Here is a 13,016-nt window from a genome sequence, read left to right on the forward strand (position 1 = left end):
CTCATTGCATGAGTCCAAATTGAGTGCATCCGTTTCAGCCACATATTTGGAAGCTTCAGAGTGGATGTCTTGTTAGCTATTTGTGCAGGATCATCATAAACTATTATTCATTGATACAAAGAAGTCAGCTTTCCATTTTCTTTCTTCCATCCTGTACTTTGTTCTGTCTCTGCCTCTCAAGTGTGTGTGCAAAGGAGAATTTCATGGACCCTTGGAAAGTCGCCATGGACCCCTCCCAGGGATCTGTGGATCCCAGTTTGAGAACCAATAAGATCCCTCATGATTGTGAATATTTCTATCAATCTTCTCTCCACTTTATTTACTCTGAGGAGAACAACCCCACTTTGCCAATCTGAGAATTTGAGTATAGGAGCAAGGATGTTTTGATGCCATTATACATTGCCTTAGTGAGGCCACTCGAAGAATATTGTGTACAGTTGTGGTTTCCTTGCCTGAGGAAGGATGCTCTTGTCCTAGAGGGAGTGTAGAGAAGGTTTACCAAACTAATACCTGGGATGGCGGGACTGACATATGAGGAGAGATTGAGTCAGTTAGGATTGTATTCACTGGAGTTCAGAAGAATGAGTGAGGGAAGGGGGATCTCATAGAAACCTATAAAACTCTAACAGGACTAGACAGATATAAGAAGGATGTTTCTGATCGTGGGGGTGTCTAGAACCAGTGGTCACAGTCTGAGGGTACAGGGCAGAGATGAAGGTGAATTTCTTACCCAGAGGGTGGTCAGCCTATAGATTTCGCTACCACAGAAAGTAGTTGAGATCAAACATTGAATGTTTTCAAGAACCAGTTAGGTAAAGAACAAGAAGTGAAGGGAATCAAAGGATATGGGAGGAAGGCGGGATCAGGTTATTGAGTTGGGTAATCAGCCATGATCGTGATGAATAGTGGAGTAGGCTCAAAGGGCAGAATGGCCTCCTTCTGCTCTTACTTTCAATGCACCCCTGGAACCATTCTATTAAATATTTTCAGCACCCTCTTTAAAGCCCTCACATCTTTCTAAAGATCCCAGAATTGGAATCAATAGTTGTGGCCAAATCAGTGTTTTATAAAGGTTCAACATAACTTCCTTGCTTTTGTACTTCATGCCTCTATTTATGAAGCGCAGAATTCCATGTATTATTTGAACGAATTTCTCAACCTGCTCTGCCATTTTCAATGATTTGTGTACATACATTCCCAGGTCTCTCTCTCTGCAACCATTTAGAATTGTAGTTGTTAGTTTATATTGCCTCGCCTCTTGTGACCAAAATGAAGAATTTTGCAATTGAGTTAAATTTCATCTGCTGCATGCCTGTTCATTCCACCAGCTTGTCTATGTCCTATTGAAGTCTATCACCATCCTTCTCCCTTTTCATTGTGCCTTGAAGTTTTGTGTCTTTGCAAATTTTGAATTGTACACTCTGCACCCAAGTCCAAATATATATCGATGCTGTGTATATAATCTGCCCTTACCTGCCCTGGAACGTTTTGATGGAACAGTGTAGAGGCAGCTTTCTGTGTTGACATTACACTCCTAATTTCTGTACCTCTTCATTACAGCTTCAAGACACAGTTTGATGAAGGAGGTGACCTCTTCGTGTTCAGTTCTCCTCTTCGAGCATCTTGACACCCCAAGCACTGTTTTTCTTTCTAGCTTCCCAGACTACAGGGAAGTCTTTGCTTCACATTCTGTGAGTTATTCAGGAGACCTAGAGGCCATGTTGAACATGCTTTCTGGATTTTGTGATGTTATGATGTGGGTATGCCGGCGTTGGACTGGCGTAAACACAGTAAAAAGTCTGACAACACCAGGTTTTAGTCCAACCGATTTATTTGATAATAGACTCACAAGCTTTCGGGGTTAGTCCCTTCGTCAGGTGAATGGAGAGTTCTGGCCTCAGACAGAGCATATAAAGCACAGACAGTTTAGAGATTACTGATTAGAATGCGAATCCTTACACCTAACCTGCTGTTCAAGACCTGAAGTGGCTGACAATGTGAGTGGAAGGAGCACTGATCACAGTTTAAAGAGATGTGTATTGTCTCCAGACAGTACAGTAAGTGAGGTTTTGCAAACCCAGGCAAGTCACGGGGGTTACAGATAGTGCGACATGAACCCAAGATCCCTGTTGAGACCGTCCTCGTGTGTGCGGACGAGGACGGTCTCAACAGGGATCTTGGGTTCATGTCGCACTATCTGTAACCCCCGTGACTTGCCTGGGTTTGCAAAACCTCACTTACTGTACTGTCTGGAGACAATACACATCTCTTTAACCTGTGATCAGTGCTCCTTCCACTCACATTGTCAGCCACTTCAGGTCTTGAACAGCAGGTTAGGTGTAAGGATTCGCATTCTAATCAGTAATCTCTAAACTGTCTGTGCTTTATATGCTCTGTCTGAGGCCAGAACTCTCCATTCACCTGATGAAGGGACTAACCCCGAAAGCTTGTGAGTGTATTATCAAATAAATCGGTTGGACTAAAACCTGGTGTTGTCAGACTTTTTTTTGTGATGTTTGTGTTCATGACATGAGCTTTGTTGAGCCTGTTGATGCAGTGGATAAATACATTATTGTCTTTGGTGCTGCAGCATTTTCAGTCTCTGGTCTGCACTGAGTACTGTTTTAGTTCTGCTCAGTTAGTTGCGGGTAGAAGCCAACCAGTGCTTCTGATCACTAATTAAGGTTTGTAATTAAGCTAAAGCTCCTAGGCATCGTAAGTAGGATGTACACTGAATCATAGGCAATTATGCTTATGAGATGTGTAATATCTGATTGTGGGAGGTATTGAGCAGGGTCCTACAGCAAATAGGTACCAAAACTACTCGAAAATTTATCCAATTTGCTGGTGAAATAAAAATTCTCCATAATGTATTGATTTGTCTAACCAGAATAAGATACGATACGGGAGCAAGGATGTTTTGATGCAATTATACAGTGCCGTAGTGAGGCCACACTAAGAATATTGTGTACAGTTTTGGTCTCTAAAGATTTACAGAATGTTTTAAGAACATAAGAAATAGGAGCAGGAGTAGGCCATCTAGCCCTTCGAGCCTGCCCCGCCATTCAATAAGATCATGGCTGATCTGTCGTGGCTCAGTTCCACTTTCCCGCCCTCTCCCCATAACCCTTAATCCCCTCTCTCATCAAAAACCCATCAACCCGGGGGGCGTAGCTCTGCTGATTAAGGATAGCATCAAGGTGGTAGCAAGGGATGATATTGGAGCCAAGGAGCAGAACGTGGAGTCGTTGTGGGTGGAGATTAGGAACAGCAAAGGGAGGAAGACGCTGGTGGGTGTCGTCTATAGGCCCCCGAATAATGATGTGGAGGTGGGGCGGGCTGTTAACGCGCAAATAAGTGCGGCGTGCAGGAATGGGACGGCCGTAGTTATGGGGGATTTCAATCTGCATATTGATTGGTCAACCCATGTTGGACGCGGTGGGCTCGAGGAGGAGTTCTTGGAATGCTGCCGGGATAGTTTCCTGGAACCGTGCGTGTTGGAGCCGACGAGGGAGAGAGCTATCTTGGATCTCGTGTTGTGTAATGAGGCGGGTAGAATTAGGGACCTTGCGGTGAATGATCCTCTTGGGGAGAGTGATCATTGTATGGTGGAGTTTCTGGTGCAGATGGAGGAGGAGAAAGTGGGTTCCTAGACACGCGTACTTTGTTTGAATAGAGGGGAGTACGGTAGGATGAGAGAAGAATTGGCGAATGTTGACTGGGGGAGCGCATTGGAGGGAGGGTCTGCTGAGGAGCAGTGGAGGATCTTTAAGGAGATCTTTCTTGGTGCTCAGCGGAAATTTATTCCGATGGTCAAAAAGGACAGTAGGAGGAGAGGTAATAAGCCGTGGATAACGAAGGAGGTGAAGGAAAGTGTTAAATTAAAAGCGGAGGAATTTAGAGTAGCTAAGAGTAGTGGGCGAGAAGAGGATTGGGAGAGGTTTAAATGTCAACAAAGATTGACAAAGAAGTTGATAAAGAAGGGTAGGATAAACTATGAAGCTGGGCTAGCGCTTAATATAAAAAAGGATAGCAAGAGTTTTTATAAATATATAAAAAGGAAGAGGCTGGCTAGGGTGAACGTTGGTCCTTTAGAGGATGAGAAAGGGGACCTAGTGGTAGGGGATGGGGATATGGCTAAGGTATTGAATAACTTTTTTGTTTCTGTCTTCACGGAGGAGGACGTGAATAATTTGCCGGGTGTTAGTGATGGAAAGGTGGTAGGACTGGAGGGTCTTAATGACATTATTGTTACTAGAGAGGCAGTGCTCGACAGACTGGAGGGGCTGATTGTGGACAAGTCCCCAGGACCGGATGGAATGCATCCGAGGGTTCTGAAAGAAATGGCGGAGGTGATAGTTGATGCCTTGGTGGTTATTTTCCAGACGTCGCTGGATTCCGGGGAAGTGCCGGAGGATTGGAAAACGGCTAATGTTACGCCGTTGTTTAAGAAGGGTGCCAGGCAAAAGGCGGGGAATTATAGGCCGGTTAGTTTAACGTCTGTGGTAGGTAAAATGTTAGAATCCGTCATTAAGGAGGAAATTGCGAGGCATTTTGAAGGGAATTGCTTGATAGAGCAGACGCAGAACGGTTTCATTAAAGGGAAGTCGTGTCTGACAAATTTACTGGAGTTCTATGAGGATGTGTCTAGGGCGGTCGATAGAGGAGAGCCGGTGGATGTGGTCTTTCTGGATTTTCAGAAGGCGTTTGACAAAGTACCTCACGAGCTTATTGCAGAAGGTCGAGGGACATGGAGTTGGGGGTAGGGTGTTAGCGTGGATAGAGGATTGGTTGTCACATAGGCAGAGAGTGGGGGTCAACGGGTGCTATTCAGATTGGCAGATGGTGACTAGTGGAGTGCCCCAGGGGTCGGTGCTGGGGCCTCAGCTTTTTACCATTTATATAGATGATCTGGAGGAGGGAACCGAGTGTAGGGTGTCGAAATTTGCTGATGACACCAAGATTGGGGGAACGGCAAATTGTGCGGAGGGTGTGGAGAGTCTGCAGAAGGATCTAGATAGGCTGGGCGAATGGGCCAGGAAATGGCAAATGGAATTTAATGTTGGCAAGTGTGAGTTGGTCCACTTTGGTAGGAATAATGGTAGGAAGGACTATTACTTACGTGGCGAAAAACTGCAGCAGGCGACGGTGCAGAGGGACCTCGGGGTCCTTGTGCATGAGTCGCAAAAACCCAGCTTGCAGGTGCAGCATGTGGTCAGGAAGGTGAATGGGATGCTGGCCTTCATAGCGAGGGGGATTGAATATAAAAGTAGGGAGGTCTTGCTGCGGCTGTATAGGGCATTGGTGAGGCCGCAGCTGGAGTACTGTGTGCAGTTTTGGGCGCCACACCTGCGCAAAGATATTTTGGCCTTGGAGGGAGTGCAGAGGAGGTTTACTAGGCTGATACCGGAGTTGAGGGGGTTGAGCTATGAGGAGAGGCTGAATAAACTAGGCTTGTACTCGTTAGAGTTTAGAAGAATGAGGGGAGATCTCATTGAGACGTATAAGATGATGAATGGGATGGATAGGATAGAGGTGGAGAGACTCTTCCCGCTCAGAAAGGATAGTAGGACTAGGGGGCACAGCCTCAAGATAAAGGGGGGGGCGGTTTAGAACGGAGTTGAGGAGGAACTTCTTCACTCAAAGGGTGGTGAATCTCTGGAATTCTCTGCCCGATGAAGTGGTGGAGGCTGCCTCGCTAAATATTTTAGATATACAATTAGATGAAAAATGGTAAATGAATAACACTGAACAAACGAATAACTTGTATTTATATAGAATCATAGAACTGTATAGTTCAGAAGGGGTTATTCAGGATGACTGAAAGTGCTTTCCAGTTAATGAAATACTTCTAAACTTCCACTGCTACTGTAAAATGGAATGTGTAAACTATTGCACAGTAGTCATAAAAATGTACATTAGTAGCATAGAAAGAATAAAATTCAATGAATCACAATGAGTCTCAAATGGACCTGGATGAGCAGACTCATTACTTTCAGTGCTGCAAATGATGGTAAAGCATTTTTTAAAATAACCAACCTTCAGGCAGAGCGCTTGTCACAAGTGGATCGAGGTTGTGCTAGAATTTATGTTTCTCAAAGATCATTTAGGTATTTTGTGCAATTTAGATATTGCGCTACAAAATCTGCCAAAATTGCAGTTAGCCACCTGTTTATTTAGTTATTAGTGACTAGTATTTTATCTGTGACAGGCAGAATGGCTGGAGGGCAGGCTCTGTGAGACAGAGAGGAGAACTTAGACAGGGAAGGCTGTCGCTGCAATTCCAACAATTTCCTGAAAAGGGTTTTCCCCATTACACTGGAACCTATGTTTTTTTTTCCCAAACCCGCTGCAGGCTGAATTCTCCAGTTTGCCTCAACAGTAGCCACTTCACCTGGTGGCAATGCTGAGACTTCAAAGCTGCCAGCCCGCTGTCTGGACTGGCAACATGGAAAGCTAGTTCATTACTCTTGATTAGATGACAGGCCTCGTGGTGGCCAATTAAGAAGACACCCTCTAGAATCATTGCTGCTGCAGTCCTTCTGCCCACCCATGTGAGACAGGCATCTGGTCCCAATTGAGGAACATTCCCTGCTCCCACCCTATCAAATAAAATTCAGTTCAGTGTCTCAGTTGCAGTCTGTCTTCTAATGATCTGCCTTGTAGAAGTTGCCAATAGTGAAATTGTAGTTCCTGTTATAGCCTGATCTCTGTGCATGTTTTGACATTCCTGGTACAAATTGTACAGTGAAGTTAATTTTTGGTTTTGATTCTCACCTTTCAGAAAAAGATGAATTCTGGAAAACTTCCATTCCTTGAATGCTCAGCTTTGACCTCTATTGGGGTGGTTCCTCTCCCTGATGATCAGGGGATAACTATATCGGAAAGTTGGATGGCCACTGTGCAGGAACTCTTAAAGGCGTGTCTGGGTGAGCTATTAGAGAGACATGATGCAGGGGAAGGAAGGATTTTGGTACTCTTGGACTCTGGTTACTCTTGCCCATGCCCTTGCCCATATGAATAGCTTGTCTCTATTTTACCCAATCATTTACTATGGCATTTAATTTTTTTAAGCCCAGAAGAACATTAGTGATTATATTTTACAGATAAATGAGACAAACATTTCAAGTTGTAAGCCCATGCCATTATGCTGCACTGACCTTGTGTTGAAATTGTGCAACACACAATGAATCAGAATGAGGAGGAGAAGGGGTGTGGATCGATTGCCCGTGATGGGGATGTGCCTATCTGCAGATTATCTGCTGCTTCAATGTTCTGGAGTGGGGAGCGTTAAATATGATAATACTATAATTTTCTAATTTTGTTGACAAGTCATGCGTTTCTGTTGACCTTTTGGTTCGATTGCAGAAGACGACGATGGATGTCCCATCATTCTGATATGTGGAGGGAAGAATATTGGGAAGTCAACCTTCCATAGATATCTCTTGAATTCACTTTTAAACCAGTAAGTTTTCAAAGTCTTGTGGCTATGGCCTTAATCCTACAATACTGGTGAACAGTTTGTGTTTTTGGATTTCTTTTGATGCATCACACCACCAGTAGAAATGCAGATGTATTGATCTCCAAAGGTTGATGATCTGTCTCATGTTGAATTGGTGCTAATGATGATAAAGTCCTGAATGTTCAGGAATAGGATGAGGCTAAATAAGCAACAACAGTGCAAATGTGAAGCTGAACCACACAGTATAGCAGATCCCAGGTTCAGTCCCTGATCTGTATGAAAATACCTAGGGCAGCAGGTCATGGGCTGTGGTTGATATTGGTGTTCCTGAGCCAACAACATAACAAAAAGAGTTGGAATTCCTGTCCTTGATCATCATTCATTGATTCTTGCCAGAAAATGCACCTGAGGATGAGGTTGGGCTCTATGTTTAACTGACTTGCTGGAGTTTTTTAATGAGGTAACAGAAAATCATGAAGGAGTGTTAGTGCTGGACTTCTGGAAGACAGTTGATAAATTGCTGCACAACAGACTTGTGGGCAAAGTTATACCTTGTGGAATGAAAGAGACGTAGCAACATGGATACGAAATTGGCTGAGTGACGAGAAAGAGTAGTAGTTGATCAATATTTTTTGGACTGGAGGAAGGTTTGTAGGGGAGTTCCCCAGGGTGTGGTATTGGAATCCTTGTTTCTCCTCATTATATATAAATGACCAAGACCTTGGTGCACAGGGCACAATTTCAAAATTTATGGCTGATTCCAACCTTGGAAGCATTATGAACCATGAGGAAGATAGATCAGAACTTCAAAACGGCATAAATATGTTGTTTGGATAGAGAAGTGTCAAATGAAGTTTAATGCAGAGGAGTACAAACTGACTCATTTTAGTAGGAAGAACAAGGAGAGACAATATAAAATTAAGGGTACAATTCTAAAGGGTGTGCAGGAGCAAAAGGGTCTGATCCTATATGTGCATAAATCATTGAAGGTGGCGGGACAAGTTGAGAGTGTTAATGAAGCATACAGCATCCTAGTCTTTATTAATAGGAGCACTGAGTATGAAAGCAAGAAAGTTATGTTAAACTTGTATAGTTTATTGGTTCAGTTCAGTTGAAATATTATTTCCAGTTCTGGGCACCACACTTTAGAAAATATATGAAAATATTAGAGAGAGTGCAGAAAAGATTTGCAAGACCCAGGTTAAGGAACTTCCGTTAAGTAGATAGGTTGGAGAAAATGGGACTGGTTTCCTTGGAAAAGAGAAGGTTAAGGGGAGATTCAACAGAGTTATTTAAAATCATGAGGATTCTGGTCAGACTTGAGAGGGAAAATAATGTTTCTGTTGGATCAAGAACACGAGGTAATTGGAAGGAAGCAGTGGCGACATGAAAACTTGTTAACACAGTGAACAGGTAGGATCCACACAACCTATGGTGGAAGCAGGTTCAATTGAGGCATTCCAGAGAATCATATTGTTATCTGGAATTGGGAGAAGGCAATGGAATGGCACTAGGTAAATTGCTGTGACGGAGAGCCAGCACAGATGTGAAAGGCTGAAAAGCCATCTTCTGGGCTTTAGCAGCGCCTGTGGCATCACAGCAATATTGTGTTCCTATAGTGCAGAGCCCAAAATGGCATATAGTCTCTAACTGGCCTAACCAATGTTTCGTATAAATATATCATTAACTATTTATTGAACTATTAGTTTATACTTATCTTTTAGAACTCAGAAAGCTTTGTCCTTTTTACGATTTTATCTGCAAGCAGATTTGAGTCCTACCTGTCAAGTATTATCACAGGCTATTAAGAAGTGAATGCTCTCTTTTCCCATAGTATTCCATGCGTGGAGTTTCTGGAGCTTGACTTGGGTCAGACGGAGTTCAGTCCCCCTGGCTGCATGGCCCTACACTTGGTGACTGAGCCAGTTCTCAGTAAGTAAACTGGAGCACTGTTGAGACTGGCAAGCAGGCATGTATTCTAGAAAACAAGGTTACATGTTGAGGGAGAAGATAACTCTTTAACCAAGTACATCAGGAGGAAACCCATGCAGACATGAGGAGAACATGCAAACTCTCCACAGACATTCATCTGAGGTCGGAATTGAACCCGGGTGCCGCAAATAGAGCGGACTGACTCACTTCTTCAAATTTTATTTCTCCCTCTTTCTGAGAAAAGCTGTTAAAACATCATGATCATATATGGTGTACCGTGATAGGGGAGAGATGGGCTGCAGGCAGCAAACTCCTTGACCCTCCATTCTAGCGTGGCCCTGTCTTGCTCTAATGAAATCACAGAATCCCTACAGTGCAGAAGGAAGCCATTCGGCCCATCGAGTCTGCACTGACTTCAATCCCACCCAAGCCCTATCCCCGTAACCCCGCATATTTACCGTGCTAATCCCTCTGACACTAAGGGGCAATTTAATATGGCCAATCAACCTAACCCACATCTTTGGACCATAGGACAAAACCGGAGGAAACTCACGCAAACATGAGGAGAACGTGCAAACTTCACACAGACAGTCACCTGAGGCTGGAATTGAACCCCGGTACCTGGCTAACCACCAAGCCACTATACTACCCTAAGTGAAATGCTGCTCTCTGCTAGCCCGAAGGCCTTTTATATTTTAAAAGCTTTCTTTTTGTTGTCAAATGCTTTTTAAAAATTGGCAACAAATATATACTTCATATCCATTCTCTAACCTGCAGTTGCTCAATCTTGTAACACCAATTGCCTCTCTCATCCTTCTTACTCCCTGGAATCCAACCTGGTCATCTCCAATGTAGTTATGCAGCTTTCCAACCACACACTCTGTTATAAATCTGAAGTTGTTATTTGCTATATGGACAATCAGAGTAATTATACAAAAATCAGAACATTGGCATGGTTTTGTAGAATTTGAGAAATCATTTAATCACGTTGAGTGGATTAAGCTTTTGACAGTGCTGAAAAATATTGGAATAGACTGGAGGGAAGACAACTCATAAAAAATTTGTACGTGGGACAAATGAAGAGAGTAACTAGCAGGGGATTGGAATTGTGTGTAATTGAAAGAGGAGTTTGGCATGGGTGTTGTTTCTCACCACCTTCTTCAATATCTATGCAGAAGCAATGTTTAAAGAAGCATTAATAGACGCAATATCTGGCATTAAATAGATTTGCAATCAAATATTAACATAGTTAAATTTGCAGATAATAAAACACTTGTAGCAAGCACAAAGGAAGAATTGCAAGAAGTAGTAGATAAACTAATAACAGTGGACGTGAACTTCGGAATGAAAGTGAACCCTGGCAAAACTAAAGTGACATGTATCTCAAAACCATCAAGAAATATTCCTAGAAGGAAAATAATCATTGAAACATTGAAAATAGGAGCGGGAGTAGGTCATTCAGTCCTTCAAGCCTATTCTGCCATTCAGTATAGTCATGGCTGATCCTCTATCTCAATGCCACACTCCCACACTCTCCCCATACCTGTTGAGGTCTTTAGAGTTTACAAGTGTATCTATTTGATTTTTTTTTTTGTTTTTATTCCAATTCAATCAATTCAAGTCCAATTCAGAATCTCAACAAATTGAGACATTCCCAATCCAAGCTGACAAGGCAGGCCTTTCACCTCCTGTCTTAGCTTGGATCATGTAGATCAAGCCCAATTGGAGTGGACATAGCTCCTCCTCCAAGGCTTGATCTCATTTGCATCTTAACCAAAAGGCCGAGATGTTGCTTCAAAAAACGCTTCAAATGAAGCTGAAATGTAACCTAATGACTTCAACCAAGCACAGCATGTCGATACTACACTTGACCTTAGCCTATTTCCACTGACTTGACCTCCACAGCCTTTGTGATAAAGAATCCCACTGGTGCACCACGCTCTGAGTGAAGAATTTTCTCTTAATCTCAGTCCTAAAAGACCGACTCAATATCCTGAGACTGTGACTTCTTGTTCTACGCCCCACCTCCCCAGCACAAGGAAGCATCATTTCTGCATTCCGTCAATCCAGCTTTGATAGACTTTTAGGTGTTTCATTAAGATCCTCTCTCGTTCTTCTAAACTCCAGTGAATAGAGACCCAATTCTCCTGATATACAATCTTGCCATCCTGTTAAGTCCAGTGAACTTTTGCTGCACTTCTTCTTTAGCAGGAACATCCTCTGTTGTTTAGCGATATGAAAATTGCAAAGACACATTACTCCAGATGTGGTCTCACCGAGGCCTTGCACAGCCGAAGTAAGACATCCTTGCTTTTGTTCCCCTCCCCCCTCCTCCCCCACCCCGCGCTTTCCCATCAAGTTTTATGTCATCAGCAATATTGCATTTAGTCATTTATAAGCCAGTATGATGGCACAGTGATTAGCACTACTGCCTCACCACACTAGAGATCCGGGTTCGATTCATAGCTTGGGTCACTGTCAGTGTGGAGTCTGCATGTTCTCCCCGTATCTGCATGGATTTCCTCCAGATGCCCTGATTTCCTCCCACAGTTCGAAAGACATGCTGGTTAGGTGCATTGGTCCTAAATTCTCTGTGTACCCAAACAGGTGCTGGAGTTTGGTGACTAGGGGATTTTCACAATTACGTCATTACAGCGTTAATGTAAGCCTGCTTGTGACACTTACAAATAAGCTAAGCCGTCCAAATCTTTGTGTAATGCGAATTGCTGGGGCCTAAGCGCTGATATGTACAGGACCCCACTAATCACTGCCCAGTATTCCAAAATGATCCATTTATTCTGATTTCTGTCTGCTAACCACTTCTCAATCCATGCCAATTTATTATCTCCAAACCAAAGCAAATGCAAAAATTTAAGTATTTGGGAAGCATAATATCTGCAAATGGTATATGCAACAAAGAAATAAGAACAAAGGTAGCAGGGGAAAGGCTGTATTTAGTAAAAAGCAAAAGCTGACTGGAAAGCTGAATAAACTGAATACATGACTTATAATGAGCTAGATTTGTTTTGTATGGGTGTGAGACTTGGAACTTAAGGAAAGATGAGATCAACTTGCAAAATAGCTTCGAAATGCACATTTAGAGGAGAATGGAAAGGATAAGCTGGACAGAAAAAATAACAATGAAATGCCAAGGAGAGTGAATAAACAAAGAAATTTGCTAAACATAAGTAGGCAAAGTCAGAGATGCTGGACAGAGCATATCTTAAGAGTAAACAGACTAGTAAAAGATGTTATAGAAGGAAGATTGCAAGGGAAAAGAGGAAGGAAGAGAATATCAATGCTGAATGGCTTGAAAATTGAAGAAAGTTATTAGACTGCATAAAGGCATACAGAAGACTGAGTCAAGGGCTGAGCACACATGATATTTTGTCAAGCCCTGTGTTCAATTCTGTCAAGTGCTAAGTGGGCTTGCAGGAGTTCATAAATGTGAGGGGTCTCTATAGTGCATGCCTGCTCTCAATTGTGTCTGTGGGACTCGGGGCCGCACGTAGAAATTTTGCTATATGATACTGCAGTAGAAATACCTCTGAGGAGCAGAAACAGAATGAAAAGAATGCCCCAATGTTTTCATAGCTGCAAAAGCAAGCCACAGAGTTCAAAC

At 43.0% G+C, this 13,016-nt stretch overlaps 1 protein-coding gene across 2 annotated transcripts in view; it reads left to right on the plus strand.

The window, feature by feature from the left end:
• nol9 (nucleolar protein 9) overlaps positions 1-13,016 on the plus strand; it is a 37,064-nt gene that overhangs the window by 13,516 nt on the left and 10,532 nt on the right. For both annotated transcript variants that reach the window (XM_080215398.1, XM_080215399.1), the window contains exons 4-7: positions 1,561-1,691; positions 6,785-6,929; positions 7,369-7,465; positions 9,297-9,394. In XM_080215398.1, the coding sequence (XP_080071524.1) occupies positions 1,561-1,691; positions 6,785-6,929; positions 7,369-7,465; positions 9,297-9,394 (471 nt within the window). The remainder of the gene's footprint in view (positions 1-1,560; positions 1,692-6,784; positions 6,930-7,368; positions 7,466-9,296; positions 9,395-13,016) is intronic.

Source organism: Carcharhinus amblyrhynchos, chromosome 30 (genome assembly GCF_965287045.1).
Source record: "Carcharhinus amblyrhynchos chromosome 30, sCarAmb.v2.hapA, whole genome shotgun sequence".
NCBI lineage: Eukaryota > Metazoa > Chordata > Chondrichthyes > Carcharhiniformes > Carcharhinidae > Carcharhinus > Carcharhinus amblyrhynchos.